This window comes from Suricata suricatta, chromosome 7, assembly GCF_006229205.1.
Source record: "Suricata suricatta isolate VVHF042 chromosome 7, meerkat_22Aug2017_6uvM2_HiC, whole genome shotgun sequence".
NCBI classification, from domain to species: domain Eukaryota; kingdom Metazoa; phylum Chordata; class Mammalia; order Carnivora; family Herpestidae; genus Suricata; species Suricata suricatta.
The window spans coordinates 15,378,532-15,396,401 of NC_043706.1; the positions used below are offsets into that span (position 1 = coordinate 15,378,532).

At 48.4% G+C, this 17,870-nt stretch overlaps 1 protein-coding gene across 2 annotated transcripts in view; it reads right to left on the reverse strand.

Moving 5' to 3' along the window:
* PHACTR1 (phosphatase and actin regulator 1) overlaps positions 1-17,870 on the reverse strand; it is a 575,867-nt gene that overhangs the window by 23,285 nt on the left and 534,712 nt on the right. For both annotated transcript variants that reach the window (XM_029945399.1, XM_029945400.1), the window contains one exon: positions 15,034-15,190. In XM_029945399.1, coding sequence (XP_029801259.1) covers positions 15,034-15,190 — 157 coding nt within the window. The remainder of the gene's footprint in view (positions 1-15,033; positions 15,191-17,870) is intronic.

Here is a 17,870-nt window from a genome sequence, read left to right on the forward strand (position 1 = left end):
ATGCGAATGGGTTTGCTCCTCGATGCAAACAGAAAGGGTGCCTGCTTAGTCACGTGCTGTGTGGCTCTTACCCGCGTGAGGAAGAGGCAGCGTGCTGGGGACCCGAGCACAGGGCTCTCCCCTCCTCACCCCTGTCACCGCAAATCAAGTATCTGGCAGAGGTCACGTCTCCCGGGCATCACCTCCCATGCAGGGCTGCTTAGGCTGACTGTCCCCATGCTAAGCTCTCATCCTCGACCATGGCTTCTGGAACCCTGTCCCTTTCTCATGTGCTGGCCCACGAGGGGGTTAGTCTCGGGAGCTCCATGGTCGAAGAGCAGTGGCGGTGAGTTCCTCCACTATGGCCGCTGAGGTCACCCTTCCCTTAGTAGGAGCTTTTGCCCCCCTCATTCATTGGCCTTATGAGGACGATTTCTTCTTTCTCACGGGGCCCCTGACCTTAGGGCTCTGCCCTCAACTCAACAGAAGGATGACTGTGATGTACATAAAGGAGATGGGAATTTCCTCTTGAATCCAGCTCACTGCCAAGCAGGCCGTTTGAACCTTTTATGGAAATGATTAATGTTTAAGACAATGTTCCCTACAGGTGTATTATACACCTCTGCATTCTATTATGAATAAATTACAAAACAGAGACCATGTAACATGTGGTGTAAACTTCTGACCACTTTTCGCTAATTTCTTAAGTAGGCTGAGCCTGAGATTACGTATAGACTTTCAAAAAAAATTTTTTTTATTTTTTTATTTATTTTTGAGAGACAGAGAGAGACCGTGCAAGCAGGGGAGGGTCAGAGAGAGAGGGAGTCACAGAATCTGAAGCTGGCTCCAAGCTCTGAGCTACCTGTCAGCACAAAGCCAATGCGGGGCTCAAACCCCCACGAACTGTGAGATCAAGACCTGAGCTGAAGTCAGACACTCAACTGACTGAGCCACCCAGGCACGCCCGTATAGGCTTTCAAACAAAACAAAACAAACTACTAGGCTTATTTTATCTTCACCTGGACAAAGCCATACGGATGCCTGATCATATCCTGGTTGCTCTGCCTGTTGGCAGTGGGGTGAGAATCAGACCTCATGGGCTGCGAAATCCCAAAGGGCTCTGCTGGTTAAGGACTGGGAGGGAAGAGGGCACTGTGACAAAGGACTGAGACACGGTTGGGGGCCTGGAGTGGGGAGGGGGTGCTCCAGGGAACATGCTGGATGCACACGGCAGGCTCCATCCACTTAGCTTCCGTGAGTACAAAGGTGACACACAAGGAGGGTGTGCGGAGGGCCTCCCCTGCACGGGACGTGGGCGGGCTTCTTGGGATGAATGTGCAGATGGGAGATTCCCCAGTTCTGCGGGATTCAGGAGAGCAGCTCCTGGACAGTGCCATCAGCAACACATGGGAAGAAGCAATCAACAACCTTAGCATCTTTTTAATGTTGTATTTATTTATTTTAGGGGGGAGTGAGCAAGCAAGAGTGGAGGAAGGGCAGAGAGAGGAGGAGGGAAGAGAATCCCAAGCAGGCTCCGTGTTGTCAGTGCAGAGCCGGGCGCAGAGCTTGATCTCATGAACCATGAGGTGACGCCCTAGCAGAAACCAAGGGCTGGACGCTCAACCGACGGAGGCACCCAGGCGCTCCTACCTTAGCATCTTTTAAGAGCTTGGTAAGTTAGAGTATGAAGATGAACATCACAGGGAAAATCCTCTAAGCCAAAAGGAGGGTTGTATTTAAGGTAGCGAAAACTCTCTCCAACAGATGATTACCTGTCAGTATGCACTATTTATCTGCCTGCCTACTTTTTTTTCCCCCCAAAGGAAGTAGTAAGGCTTCCTGTTTTGGAGAACTGTTGTTTTAACGATGCAATGGGCAAAGAACATAAAATTTTCATGATCACATGTCCTAAAATAGAAGCCTATTCACTTACATTTCAAAGGAACTGCCTTCCGAATCAGAGAGAAAAGCGATTTTCCAGAGTTTGTATCATTGGACGATTTTTCCTGTTTATATTCCTTTTAGTGAGCGTCTATGCAGTTTTTGATGCTATTCTAAAAATCTTTGCATTGCAATCAAGAGTAAAATGAATGTAATGAAATAGATAAAATGAGTTACTCTCATTAGCATTTCACATGCAATCCGAGGTATTTTGCCAATAAGCAAAGATGTGCGGGGCAAACGCGAAAACCGCACCGCCCATTGCTCAACTGTCATTCAATTCTGCAATTTACGTCATCAGGACTGTGTGCAAGCTCTACGTGGGAGCTGCAGAAAAATCATATAATGCAACCTGAAGCCAATTTTGGTGGGTGAGGGAGAAAGAGCGCTACATACCCTGGAAATTATTCCAGACATTGGGAATGCCGACTCCACCATTGAAACCAGGAACAAAGAAATCTTAAGTACACACAGTGAGAGCTTCATGCATCTGAATGACGGCAAGAGGAGGCCAACTCCAAACTAAGGCACCAGGTAAAACATCTTCCAAAGTACCTGCTCGGTCTTCAAAATTATTCATGAGACTTTCTGAGCTGTGATTCGATGTGAACTTTTTTTTTTTTTATATTTATTTATTTTTGAGAGATAGAGTGAGACAGAGCATGAGAGGGGAGGATTAGAGAGAGAAGGCGGCACAGAATCTGAAGCAGGCTCCAGCTTCTGAGCAAGCTGTCAGCACAGAGCCTGATGCGGGGCTTGAGCCCACCAACTGTGAGATCATGACCTGAGCCGAAGTCGGATGCTTAACCGACTGAGTCACCCAGGCGCCTCTCAATATGACCTATTAGGACTGGGACACATCTCTGGCTTGGGCCTTTGATCGAAATGTTCTATGGGCTAAACAGGAGCGGGGGAGGGGCCACAGTGCCGATGGAAGAACCCAGCTCGGTGAGAATTCAAGAATCTCTTTCTCATGGGTCTTGTGATGACTGAAAATGTCCCTCAACGATTTCATTCAAAACCTCTATTTGCCCATCGCCCATCTGGATGGCCCATGTCAGGATGAGCGCTGGGTGTCATATGTAAGAGTGAATCCCTGGGTTCTTTCTACTCCCGAAGCCAAGACTACACCATATGCTAACTTGAACTGAAGCAAACAAATAAATAAACAATAACCACAAAACCCAAACCAAAACATAAAGCCACAGAACCTCTTTTTAAAGTCACCCATTTTTCTTTTAGACATGAATTGAGAAAAATCACTAAGAATAGGACTTGTTAAGCTCTTAGTCAAATAACTGGCCTGTTTCTCCTGGTGAGAAGTGAATGTATTTCTCCTTGTTTTTATATAAAAAGTTAACATACAGTGTAATAGTAGTTTCAGGTGTATTAATTTGTCAGCACTGACTGGGGTCAGGGAAATTCAAATCCTAGTGTAGCCAGGAAACTACCTGGTTACAGGTTACTCTCTTTAGGACTCAGGTTTTTTTTTTTCATCTATAAAATTACAGGTGTTACAGGCAGTGACAGGAGTATCCAAGAGGGCTCTAAAGTGCTCTGAATCTATTACTTTTTTTTCAGGTCCAGAAGATGCAACTGAGAGGTAGGTGAAGAAACTCAGTCTCCTTGAGATAGAGGCACAAGCCCACAGCGGGTAGGGGGGGCGTGGGGGTGGAGAAAATCTGAACAAGCCATTCTGAAAGCACCAGACCAGATTTTGAGGTAGAAATCCAAGTAACAACCTCATCTTTCAACCCAAGATTGAAAGATACTTTGAATGCTTCTCAAGATGGTTGAACTCAAGTTTATTTATTGCTTCCTGGTAAGTTCACAAATGGCTTCGAGAGATCCTTTCCTGGATAACATTGTGAGAGAAATGACACATCTTTATCTGTTTTCATTTATAAGCAGATCACAAGATTGTGGTGAGAAAAAGAAGGAAAAGTGGACTGAAGACTCAAGTGGAAGATGTTCCCATTAATGTGCTAGTTTTAGAGAAAATGACTCTGAATCAAAGGTTTGATTATTCAATATTTAAATTATTCCCACCCACTCTCATTCGTTTGGGAATAAGGGAAAAACATGGGAAGATAAATAGTCTAAGAAATTACTGCCCATAAAAAACTGTGTTCCAGAAGAATCCATACTTTCCGCACGGAACTTGCCATTTGCATCTCTCTCCCAGAGAAAACCTGGAGACGAGTAAGCCTTGCCTGGCTCGTCTTAATCCTTTTAGGGTGACAAAGACCCAGTACATTTTCAATGACAGTACAGTGCTGTGCACACAGTGGGTGCTTAATTAATGTTTTACTATAGAATCAATTTGTTGGAGCTGAGGGTCCATGGTCTCCCTTAGTAACTTGTGACTCTGAAAAATTCAACTCACACCCATGGAAAACAAACTCACGAGCTCTACTGTTCCTTTTTGGGGGTCTCCCATTTGTACTTCAGCTAGGTTTTCTTTTTTTCTTTAGATGAGAGACACTGTTTATTTTGGGTCTCTTTTTTTCTCTGAGATTATTTTGTGGTTTTTTTGTGTTTCTTTTTCTTTTATGGTTTACTGTCAAGTTGGTTTCCATAAAACACCCAGTGCTCATCCTCACAAGTGCCCTCGTCCATGCCCATTACCCCCCTTCTACTCTCCCCCGCCCCCTTCAGCCTTTGGTTTGTTTTCAGTATTCAAGAGTCTCTCATTGTTTGCCTCCCTCTCTCTCCCCAACTATTTTTCTCCTTCCCCTCCCCCATGGTCCTCTGTTAGGTTTCTCCTGTTCCACTTATGAGTGCAAACATATGGTATCTGTCCTTCTCTGCCTGACTTATTTCGCTTAGCGTGACACCCTCAAGGTCCATCCACTTTGCTACAAATGGCCATATGTCATTCTTTCTCATTGCCATGTAGTACTCCATCGTGTATATATACCACATCTTCTTGATCCACTCATCAGGTGATGGACATTTAGGCTCTTTCCATGATTTGGCTATCGTTGACAGTGCCGCTATGAACAATGGGGTACATCTGCCCCTATGCATCAGCACTTCTGTATCCCTTGGGTAAATCCCTAGCAGTGCTATTGCTGGGTCATAGGGGAGTTCTGTGGATAGTTTTTTGAGGAACCTCCATACTGTTTTCCAGAGCGGCTGCACCCATTTACATTCCCACCAACAGTGTAGGAGGTGCCCATTTCTCCACACTCTCGCCAGCATCTCTAGTCTCCTGATGTGTTCATTTTAGCCCCTCTGACCAGCGTGAGGTGGTGTCTAATTGAGATTATTCTGAATGCTCTGAGCTGCTTCACTAAACTGGACCTCAGGAACAACTCATTCACTGACGGCCCATTGGGAGCACACAGTGATACTGGCCCCGACACAGAGCCTCAGACTCTTGACGTGGCTGCTCCCCTCAGAGAAATCCTGCTCTCTGCCTTCTGCCAACTGGCTGCCTTCTTACACTTCGACCAACAGGGGAAAGGCCTTTGTGTTTTATTTTGGTCGGATGAAAGCCGTGTATACTTAAAATGTACGACGTGATGGTTTGATACACGGATACCTTGTGAAATGAGGATCTCCAAGAACACATCCATCACCTCCTGTCGTAAGGTACCGTTTTTTAATGTGTGGTGAGGACATGAGAGATCTACTGTCTTGGGAAATTACCGTCTACAACGTGTTACTATTTGTTTGAAATGTTAGAGAGAGCGAGCACGCATGTGCACACACGAGCGGGGGAGGGGCAGAGAGAGAGCAGAGAGAATCCCAAGCAGGCTCTGCAATGTCAGCATGCAGCCGGATGTGGGGCTCGATCCTACACACTGAGATCCTGACCTGAGCCAAACCAAGAGTTTGAGGCTCAATGACTGAGCTCCCCAGGCACCCCCACCATGTGTTACTATCAACTCTCGCTGTCATGCTGTTCATTACGTGTTCCAGAACTTACTCATCTTATAATTGAAAGTCTGAGCCACGCGAGCACAGACTTTCCTTTGCCCCCCAACTGCCCAGCCTCTGGGAACGACCATTCCACTCTCTGTCAACTCTGTGTTTGATCTTTTGTGAAGTTTCAGATTCTCCATACAAGTGAGTTTGTGCCATATTTGTCTTTCCATGTCTGGCTTACTTCACTTAACATAACGTCTTCTGGGTTCGTCCACCCATGCTGTTGCAAATGGCAGAATTTCCTTCGTTTTTGAAAGACCGTGTCATATTCCACTCTATGTACACACCACAATTTCTGAACAGTCTTTTAGTTGAGTCTGTTTTAGATAAGATGGTCCCTTTTATAAGACTGGAGCCATGAGTCAAGAAGACCTACGATAAACACGGGTTCATGGAATTGTAGTTCAGACACTTTGTGCTCATCAAATACTCCAAATGCTCTCTCACCGTCGCCAGCCTCTCCTACAGTTGGGGTGGGTCACAAGCCTCGTTCTCGTTAGTGGGTTATAAGCAGAAGCGATGTGGATTATTTCCTCTATTCCCTCCTCCCTCGGCTATGGAGATGCTGGAGAAGCGTGTGATGCCTATATGTTGCAGAGATCATCGAAGCCACATTAGGCTTTACTCCAGTGAAAAGCAAACCTTTACTGCCTTAGGCCACTGGGATTTAGGATTTGCCTGTGAGGGCAAATGACATTACTTCCTCTGAGTGGTAAGAGTCTAGCATAATATAACACTCAAATTCACAGTGAGAGGGAAGGAACCACTGATCATTATCTAGTACAATGGAAAGAACTACTCATTTAGAGCTCTTGATGACCTTGGCTGGGAGGTCCATTTTACAGATGTGGAAACTGAGGCTGAACAGGACCCCAGCCAGTACATGGAGGATGGCACTTTCAGTCTAAGGTCCAGCTTCATAGGCTCGGATTGGATTGCCCTTTCTCCTTAGACCACTGCTTCCTGAACACCAGTGTGCATCAGAATCATGCTTGTTACAATGCAGATTTCTAGGTCCCATCCTTGGAATTTCTGATTCAGAGTCTGGGTGGGGCCTGAAAGTACACATTTCAAGAAGTTCTCAGGTGATGCTAATGCCGCGGACCTATGGACCACACTGTGGGCACCAGCGGACTGGATTCCCTCGCTCCCCACATTCTATCGGCCAGGAGTGTCTCTAGACCCTCCTACATACCATGGGCAGTGTTCTGGAAATGCAATAAAAAAGCCTAGTTTAGTCCAAGATGGAAGAAAATCTCCTATCCCCTCTTCCTTCCATAGCTTCTCTCTCCCTTCAGTACATTGCGGACACAAGACAAAACCCCCACCGTTCTGGAATTTCCACCACCATCCCACACAATCCCTGCCCAGCCACGGGCACCTGGGATGGAAATTCTGTTCAACATAAAAACTAAAAACTCAACCAGACTGAACATTTTTCTCAGTATGTCTGCCTCAAATAGGAAAGTAGGATTTGAAAGAGGTCTTTCTCTTGGCTACTTATCATCTCTCCGATCGTTAGCTCCATATCCTCTCCTCCAAGAAGCAAACCCAACAACAGCCAACTTGCAGGGTGGAGGTGAAGATTCTCAGCCCAAGCGCCAATGAGAAGGCTTGTCATCAACAGAAAGGCCTTCGGAGCCTTGTGTAATGTTACATCAGGGGCCGTTGGGCGAGTGGTCGCCTCTATAGACAGGCTGATTCTTCTCTTACCAACCCTAATATTCCGAGAAGCACAGCCTTTCTTTTCACCATGTGCTAAGTTAAACAAGTGCGATCATTGCAGATTGCCCCAATACCTATCAGGACACAAAACCACCAGAGAACTCAAAGGCGTTTTAACGACATGGCCACATTCTCCGCTTCGTCTGTAGTGGAATACTACCCTCCCCACCCCAGCGCCCCAGATCTGAAATGCTGCTGGAATGAATAATCAGATGTTCACAAAAGCAATGAAGGAGAAGACAAAATAAGACTCCCTATCCCCCAATGATGGCCACAATTTTTTCTTTCAACCTTGGCACGTTTTAAACACAGATTCTGTTTTCGCTGAGTAGAAAGGAGCTCTTTTGTCCCCTCCACCCCCTTACTGTGTCACTGGAAAAAGCACAGACATCTGGGGAAGCTGTGGGTCACAAGCACACAGCTCTGGAAGTACCTGTCAAGATGTGGCTTTTGTTCCTTGTCACCCTGTAAGGCTCGAAAACGGCAGTCCTTGCCCCCTGAACACACACGCATGTGCACACACACGTGATCAGGGCTCAGAAAGCCTGTCTTGGTAACAGGATGTCAAGAACTCTGTCTTCACTGCGTTTCTTAACAGCTGGAGGTGGGGTTGGGCGAGCAAGAGGCTCCTGGGTGTCTACTAGGCTCTGGTGGCAGGTGGCCGTGGGTCCCGGGATGGGCATGGCTCGTGCCTCATTCCAGTCTCCTTGGTAAAGCTGCTGCAGCCTTCATTTAGCAGCAAAAAGCAAAACTTGTGTGGCTGCGTCTTTCTATCAGACAACATCGTAGCCTCGCTCAACTTAGCACCTTTCACAGGATGCCAGTGTTTCTGAAGGGCTTTTTAAAAGGATTTTTTATTTTGTGCAGCAAGGTAGTGTGGGACATCAAGCACGGGAGCGACTGGAAGGGTCCACGCGTTGGCCATGCAAATGCTAAAGAGACACGCACGCACTCAGTGGCAGCGTGGTGACTCGGACCTCATTTCAGTTTGGTTCAGGGGTGGTCTCGGAATCCACAGAGGATGCCCACCAGCCTGAGTCAGACCCAGCCAGGCTTTGTGGATGGGAAGCAGAGCGGACACAAGCACCTGCTTTCCCTTCTTCTCCGGTCCCCCGGCGCTGGGCTCCATGCCATGGCCATGGCCACCACGGTCAGGATGCTGGTGATGATTATGATGGAGCCGGCTGGCCTGCAAGGCGGGGGTCTACAAGGGCATCTTCCCCTCCCCCGCCCAAAGGGCACTCAGGTCTATTTTCTTCCCTCTTTATTGGAGTGGAAACTCCCAGTGACTCGTGTCTGGGGTGCACAAAGTCAGTCAAAGTTGACTGAACTTCTAGAACCGTTGAGTGTTACCCTTAGTCATAGGACGTACTTATGAAGCAGCAACAATTACCTAGCCTGCAGAGATGCCAGCCCACACTTTTCGTCGGTCCTTAGGTTTTGGAGGGGGGATGCCATTTGCAACCTCAGAATGAGGGTCAGTGTGGCTGACTCACGGCAGCATTTTCCCAAACCATAAACGATGCGCGAGCCACAGTTACAAGTCAGATTACTGTCTTTTATTGCCTGTGCCGTGAGCATAAAAAATGGATTTCAATTTTCTCCCTTGAATGCCGCATTACGATGTAACGCAGGACCTAATCCTCTGTATGCTTTACTTTATATTCTGCGTAGAGGGACTCTAGTTGTGAGCTACTCGCCAGCATAAAATACGGATTTAGCACACTCTCTCTCCCCACGTTATTACATTCTAAATAAGAGAGAACAGTATAATAAGTTCCAGGGGGACGGATGGTCAGGACTAACATTTTCCCACCGGCCCCATCTCGTTCGTCAGCTCTGCGACCATAAAGACAGCGGCTCGCCAAGTGACGGGAACTGTATCCAGTGAGGAGGGCAGGAGAATTGTCATACTTCTCAAAGGAGGGTCCTCCCTCTGGTCTGGACACGGTGCTTCGTGCTGGGTTTTATGCCTTAGGTGTCCATTCAAACGATCCACCAATAGCAGGTGCTCTAACCGGAAATCCTTCTGATTCCCAGACTCATAGAACATTGAGGAAAAAAATCCAAGTTAAATCCAAGACAGAGAATGCTCTGGGAATGTGGTGGACTGCTTTAATGGTCAATCCACGTAAATCCACTTTCAAGTGAATTTGAATCCCACGAGATGTTAATTCCAAACTGCTACAGACACACACATATAACACTCTCACATTTACACATACGGCGCACAGAATACTCCCATCTTAAGATCTCAGCAAAATGTGCAGTGCACTCCCCCACCGAAGGCAGGATTCTATTGCACAGATGAAAAACTACATTTTCCAGGTCAGAGATCAAAATCAGGGGCCCAGGCTAAGCCGTGGACCCTGGGTTGGATTTGGCCCATACACGTACTCTCCTTGCTCTGCTATCATGTTTTAAAATTTTGAAACTGCCATTTAAACAAATCCAGATTTCTTTCAGAGGATCTGACAAACTAGTCAAACCACCAGGAGCCAGCAGAAAGGCGTAGCACAGACAGTCATTCACAGCCCTCAGAAGGAAGCAAGGCTGCCCTCACCTTGGTCTTGACTTCTAGCTGCCAGAACTCTGAGACAATAAAGTTCTGTCCTTCAAGCCCATCAATCTCTGGTACATTGTTACAGCAGCCCAAAGAAACAAATACTTTGAGAAGCTTAAATTAACTTTCTTCCTTTGATTCTTGGGTGGAATTATAGAACAGTCTGAATCTCTGGACACGTCTGGTCCAGAAAAAGGACATCCTGAGGAAATACATCCTTCCCCAAACCAAGCAAGGCTTTCAAGAGCTTCCCCCCAGAGTTTCCAATGACAAGTGGGGGCTGTGCCTGCACCAGCTCAGGTGCCGGAAGATTCTGGTCAACTGTGGCTGCAGAAAAAGGTGAAGGCATTTCACCTGAGCGGGAGGCTGAGATTTCAAGGGAGAAGAGGTATTTTTGGGGGACAAGTGTGTGAGGGAGCAGACTGCCTCTGTCCTCACTTACTCCCGAGACTGCATTAGATTACGGGCTCACACATACACTGCAAAGCGCCTTCTGTTTTATTTTTCTTCCCAGGCTTCTACTCCCTCTGTCAGATCTAAACATTCCGGAGGGGACTCGAGTGGACGGAGGAGAGGGTCTCGGTGGGAGAGGGCCAAGCCGACCAAGTCTGAGAAGCTGGCAGCTTCCTAGGAGAAGGTCTAAGTATACCGGCTGCTGAGTGACCATGAACGAGCCAGATTCCAGAATCTTCATTTCTCCCTTTGAAAACAGGCAGCCCTGGTGACTTCCAGAACGATTTACTTTCTAAAGGATAGTTCAGAGACAATGGCATGAGGTTTTCAGCCGTCAGGCTTCTGTTCAGTCTCTTGCAAGCGCTCTGTACGGGAGTCTCACTGCCTGGACCAGTCGATGCCTCAGGCTGGAAAGCGGAGAAGGGCCAGAAGGCGCGTCCCTGGCTGACCAAGAGGCCACCTGAGCTATGGACACGGAGAACCATGGCTCCCTAATTTCTGATGTGATTTTTGGGAGTGGGTGGCAAACTGGAACTCAAGCAAATAAAATGGAATCATGTGGACTGAACATTTCTCTCCGGAGAAGAACCAGCTTGGTAACGGAAAAGAACTAGATGTAGCTGGCAGCTAAGATCACACACTTGGGCTACCACCTCGTAGGGTCCAGCCTGGAGGGCCCCCTAGAAAAGACCCAGACAGAGAGCAGTGTAGTCTTGCATTTGGGCGGGACCCCGGTGGGCTGAGGGGCCACCCTGTTTCTACATTTCCAAGGGCCAGAGGTCACAGGAGATGAAAAGCCTTCCTCACGTAGCCCTGAAAAGGGGCCCTTAGACCTGTGGACACTAGGCTTTTTGAAAAATCCATCAATAGGGGCGCCTGGGGCGTGGCTCCATCGGTTAAGCATCTGACTCTTGATTTCAACTCACGTCATGATCTCACAGTTTTCGTGAGTTTGGGCTCTGCTTGGGATTCCCTCTCCCTCCCTCCATTCCTCCCACCCTCTCTTCCTCTCTCTGCCCCTCCCCTGCTTGTGTTTTTTGTCTCCCTCAAAAATAAAGAAGTAAACATAAAAGATTATGATAACGAAAAAGAAAACTCCGTCAATAAAATCTAGGCATGTGCCCTCACATATGCCATTTCTTTTAGTAATATACACACACACAAGCAATCAATTTAAAAAGAATGGTACAGGGGCGCCTGGGTGGCTCAGTCGGTTGAACATCCGACTTCGGCTCAGGTGATGATCTCCCAGTTCGTGGGTTTGAGCCCCGCATTGGGCTCTGTGCTGACAGATAGCTCAGAGCCTGGAGCCTGTCTTCAGATTCTGTGTCTCCCTATCTCTCTAACCCTCCCCTTGCTCAAGCTCTCTCTCTCAAAAATAAATAAAAGATTAAAAAAAATTTTTTAAAAGAATGGTACAAATATATTTAAATAGAAGTTCTGTGACTTGTATCCTCCTGACACCCCAATGGACGGGCTGGCTCAGCCCTGGGTTCTCTGCACCCATCCAGAGTCTATATACAGAAGGCGCAGAGCCAATGTGCACCCAGGGGCCCGTGCTCATGTCTCAAGGGCAGCGCACATTTCTCAAAGGGCAACTGACTGAAATCACTATTGATTGTCAAAACGCCCAGATGACTCACTGATGGAGGTGTTGGACAGTGCACCCCACGGCATCCATGAGAACATATTTTTGGAAGGACAATGGTTTTGCATTCTTATGTAGAACATCAATTTCCCTGGTGTTTGCGCTTCCCACCCCCAAGCCGGGAGTCTTCTTGGAATGCTGCATTGTTTGTTTTTTTTTATGCTATTAACACTGCCCAGTTAAAATTATGTTTTGTAACTTCATTGCCACTCCTCAGGCACCCCAGACATGGCCACCTGCTTTGTGAAGCATGTAAGATTTCCAGCCCGTTGGCACTACCTCCAACAGCCAAAGAATGCCACAGCCTCACAGCAAATCCGATGCAGATTCCTAATGTTCTTTTAGCTACTTTTTTGATAATTAAGTTCACCTGTGGTGGAAGGTGATCCGAGGACATAATGTGACCCCTCGGCTTACGAAGGGAGGGCTCAGTGATGGCAGATGCCTGCTAGGGGAAACTGCAGAAACCCGAGTTCTGCCCTACAACTAGCTCTCTCTACCACCGCCGCCTTCCGGTTCTCAGAAATTGCCCTCCATTCGGCCCTGGCTTCAGGATGAATGCAGCACGGAGCCGGGTTCTCATCCTAACCCTTGGGTGTAATCAGTGGCTGCAGTGTGTTGAAGATGACCTTGAGGTGCACACTGGCCCGGCCGCCGGATTTGCTGGACTCTGTACTAACTCAGTCAGCCCACTAAACACTTCTGACCATTTTAAAAAATTTAAAAAAATTTTTTAAATGTTTATTTATTTTTGAGAGAGAGAGAGACATAACATTTGCAGGAGAAGGAAAGAGAGACGGAGACACAGAACGTGAAGCAGACTCCAGGCTCTGAGCCTTCAGCACAGAGCCCGATGCAGGGCTTCAGCCCACAAACTGTGAGATCATGACCTGAGCTGAAGTTGGATGCTTAACCGACTGAGCCGCCCAGGTGTCCCAATCCTCTCTTTAGATCCACTTTCTACAGCCTGGCTAGACCGGCCCAGGCCTTACCACAAGGAAATAAACTCCCTAGCTGGAAGAGTGAGCCACGACGAGGTGAACTCGGGGCAAGGGTGCAGGCCAGCTCAACATTGTGAGTATCCCCAACACTGCCCTCCCTGCCCACCCTGGGCTCCCCCTAGGCCACCATCAAGGTGAAAGAGGCTTGCGAATAGTAACCTTCAGTGGATTTTAGGAATTTCAAACAGCAGCTAAGTGTTGTTAGACGAGGAAGGGTTGGGAAGGGTTGATGTTCAAGGATAAGGCTTCACGTGCGGAGGGCTTTTACCAGCACATGCATGGTCTGGGTCTCTTCCCATCTGCCGGCCCATCATGCTGGCTGTACAGGAACTCGGGTTCAGGCATGAGAAGCTAGGGGTGGTCTTCCTTTTTGGGAGTACGTTCTGGGACAACAATGTCCTGTTTTACTTTGTCACTTACCTCCAGATGGAACAGCTCTAGGACAGGTAAGCAGAGAGGCCAGCCACACCCCTGCTTTCCACTCTGCCCCCTCGTCTCTGTTTCCTCAGGGAAGATGCCCCCCTAGGCAGCCAGATGTGCTGGCTTCACCCTTACATCACATCCCCCAGAGAATTCTCCCATTTTTCCTCCTCACATGCCTGGGCTTGGCTTGTTTGGCAGAGAAGCTGGGGAAGTGGGAAGTGAGGAGAAAGAACACAATAAAGGTGCTGCCCTTCGCCACAAAGGAGCTGCCCTTGAAGAAGATGGGCTGGGCTCAAGAAACTGCTCCTTCTGAACCCAAGTTGAGCATAGAAAGGAGCTGTCCCTTAAGTAAAGGACTAAATTCGCTGGGAGGGGAGAGCACCAGCACGCCGCTGGCTCACGTCCGTGCCTCAGGAAGCTCTTTACACACCGCTTTCCTCACGTGTCCTTGAGAAGACAATGAAAGCTCTCTGCAGGGCTTGATGAGAGGAAAAAAATGAAATCCTAACAGATAACTGAGTGTTTACTGTGGGCCACGGATGGGTTTGAAGGCTTTACTGATGCTTCTGGATTCTTGCAACTCCCATTTTACAAAGGCAGAAACACAGGCAGAGGGAAAAACTGACTTACTCCAGGCTACTGTGCTAAGAACAGCCCAAACGCTGGGCACCATGCCCAGTACAAACTCAGCGTGACGGTACTTAGAACGGAGAGGCGGTGTAATACACCTGGCCGAGAGGGGGCGCTCTGGAGCCATTCTGCGCCGCACCGTGCAGGTTAACAATGGTTCTCCATCCCTGATGTTCCCCTCTGTCAAATGGGCACCCAGATGTCCATTTCAGAGGAAGATTAAAAGAGTAAATGGTTTAATACATGCAAACCGTGTAGAAGAAACGTCAGGCAATCATATGCGCTCTGCGTATGTTAGCTAATACCATATCAGTGTGCCATAGGTTATAAACACACACGCACAGGTGTTTAATACATTAATAGAACACACTTGCTACGCCAGTGTCTGGAATATCTGTACAGACGCGCACCGCTCAGGTTAGCAAGGAGGCACGATTCACGTCGGGTCCCCTCTAGTCACACAGCAGAGCAGAAGATGTAGTTATCCCACTGCTCTGGGCCTCGCCAAACCACAGGGATGCAGGTCAGCCTACCCACTGGATGCTGGTAACATTCCCAAGACCTGGTGGAGTCTTGGAAAGGAAGGGACTATACAAGCAACCCTGGATAAGAGGTGGAAAGCTCTCCGAAGCCTCTTCCCGCAGGGAGCTATTCAAGAGACCCCTAGGGCTGATCTGGGGATGAAGACTGGATTTTACTCAAGTCTGCACAGCGGACAGACGGGCGGGCTGACCTACCTGGTGAGCTTGCTGCCGATCTGCTGCCTCAGCTCCAGCCTCTCTTCGTCCGTCTGCCTGGGAAGGATGTTCTTTTCTTCCAGCTCCCGCTTGGAGGGCCTATTGCTGAGTTTGATGGCTAAGGAATCCTTCCTGCACACCTTCATGGCCAGGGAGGCTGCAGGAGGGAGAAAGGAATCATTAATGCTGACGCCAACCTGCCTGCGCTCCTCGGCAAAGCTGGGCCACAAGGTTAAAGGCAGGAAGGCAGACAAAATGAGTTTAAACAGCTGGGAGTGGCTAAGGCCTCATTCAAAGGGCTCAGAGTTTTTTGGGAGCAATGGGTTCCATAAACCTCATGCTGTCTTGTGCATGTGAGGAGCACATGGGGAGCCTGGGATTGGGTCCCAGCTCCCCAGGAACCCCCAGCAGGCGGGCAGCATCACCGAGGAGGGCTGGCCGGGGGCTGGGGAGTGCAACAGAATGCCAGACAGCGAGGAGCTGTGGGCTCAGCTTACAAGAGGAGAAGCGGCTGGCATCCGCAGGACAGAGGCCACTAGGAAATGGCAGCCCTCTGCAGGGGGGAAGGCTCCGAGATGATGGAGGAGCCAGACATAGCTGGAGGAGAGCCAGGAAAGCACAGCTGAGCAGAGTAGGGGGAGTTTGGGGCTAGAGTGGAAGCAAGATCATCCAAACAGGGAACATTCCGGAATCGAGCAGAGCAGGGTGGGGGGGGCTGCCTTACGTGTGGAATGTATCTATGGTTCTCAACCAAGGGCGATGTTGCACCCCCTTTCCCCCGGCCAAGGACACACTTGGCAAAGTCTAGAGATACTTTGCAGTTGTCAAAACTGGGGTCTGGCGGGGAAGGGGGGGAGCGTGCTCCTGGCATGGGGTGGGCAGAGGCCAGGGATGCAGCTGAACATCCTAAAACCCCTGCAACGAAGAAGTATCTGGTCTGAATGGCAGTGGTGTCGAGGCTGAGAAACCTGGTATGAATCATTCAAGTCTCCAGGCAGGAGACGGTGAGCAGATGCTGGGCGCTGCCCCCACTCACGGGTCACTTGGGCTTTGGTGGCCCGTCTGCGTTCTCTCTTCTGAACGTTATTTCACCCACCTCATTGCTTGCTCACGAGGCCTCTTCTCAGCTCTCCGGTTCAGCTAGTTTGTCTGAAGCCAGAGGGAGAGGCTGGGGAACAGCACGTTTGCGGGGGGGTCCTTTGGATTTTATTTAATAGTGCTGGTCCTTCTTCCTCCACTGCTCTTTTGTTTAAAAAAAATTTTTTTTTTTTACATTTATTCATTTTTGAGAGACAGCATGAGCAGGGGCAGAGAGAGAGGGAGACACAGAATCCGAAGCAGGCTCCAGGCTCTGAGCTGTCAGCACAGAGCTCAACGCAGGCCTCGGACCCATCGACTGCGAGATCATGACCTGAGCCGAAGTCAGATGCTCAAACAACTAAGGCACCCAGGTGCCCTGGTCTTCTTTTTTTTTTTAAGATTTTTTAAAAAGGTTTATTTATTTTTGAGAGAGACAGCATGAGTGGAGAAGGGGCAGAGAGAAGAAAGGGACAGAGGATCTGAAGGGGTTGTGTGCTGTCAGCACAGAGCCCGACACAGGGCTTGAACTCACAAATCGTGAGATCATAACCTGAGCCGAAGTCAGACGCTCAACTGATTGAGCTACACTGGACTTCGAATAAGGGCCTGGGAATGAGACTTGGCCGGCATCAAATCTTAGCACCGCCTCTTAGATGCAAGGCTCTGGGCCGGGTCGTTTCCTCTCCATAATCTTCCTTATCTGTGAAATGGGCCAAGAGCACGCACCCCACCAGGTGTTGTAGGATGCACAGAAGAGGATAAAGTCTTAGCAGACTGGCAGGCTTGCGGTATTATTCAGCAAAAGGTTGCTATCATGTAACTTCATTAAAAAGCTGACCACATAGGGGCACTTGGGTGGCTCAGTCCGTTAAGGGCCCGACTCTTGATATCGGCCTAGATCATGACCTCACAGTTGGTGAGATCTAGCCCCACATGGAGCTCTGCCTTCCCAGTGCAGAGTCCACTTGGGATTCTCTCTCCCTCTCTCTGCCCCTCCTCTGCTTGCTCTCTCTCTTTCTCTCAAAATAAACAAACGTTAAAAAATTAAAAAAAAAAAAAAGGGCTGACCAAATAGTCTGTACTCGAGTAACTAAAATTTATTATTCATGGCCAGAATGACAGATTTTGAACCTTGTTTTTTTTTTCTTCATTGCTTCTCTTGTGTCTGTGCACACGTAAAGGCCTTAAATGAGAAATTTAATTCAGGCCTCCTGGAACGCCGAGGTATGGTTAATGAATTTGTTGCGCACACAAGGGCTAGGATTTCTGAGTATTTTATGGACTGGGACTGAATTTCAGTGTCCCTCCTCCTTCTTCTTCTTCTTCTTCTTTTTTTTCCCCTGAGGAAGGGGGTCAGATCCCAAGGGAGGCCATCACAGGAGGAAAAAGCCATCTAGGAGCTAGGAAGTGGCAGCCTGGTGGTGTGGTGGTGCGGGGGACCAGCCCACGCACCCCAGTCGAAGGGTCTCTGAGTAGGGGGTTGGTGTCGGCGCAATATCTAGTTTATGGTCCTTGAAAGAGTAAAATCGTGTTCTGGGAAGGATCGTTTTTATCACGGAAGAAAGAACAGCCGTGAGAACAGAAGTCAAAAAACAGGAATGAGGGAGTCTGTCTCTATGCATAAGATAAGCCCAAAGAATTTTCTTTTTTTCAAGGCCCTTTAGCAGTTATTTCTGGGCAAGACGCTTATTATCCAAGAAGTTAATTTTAGACAGAGGATTGTGTTTGCCCCCAACAGCAGGCGATGAGCTGGGAAC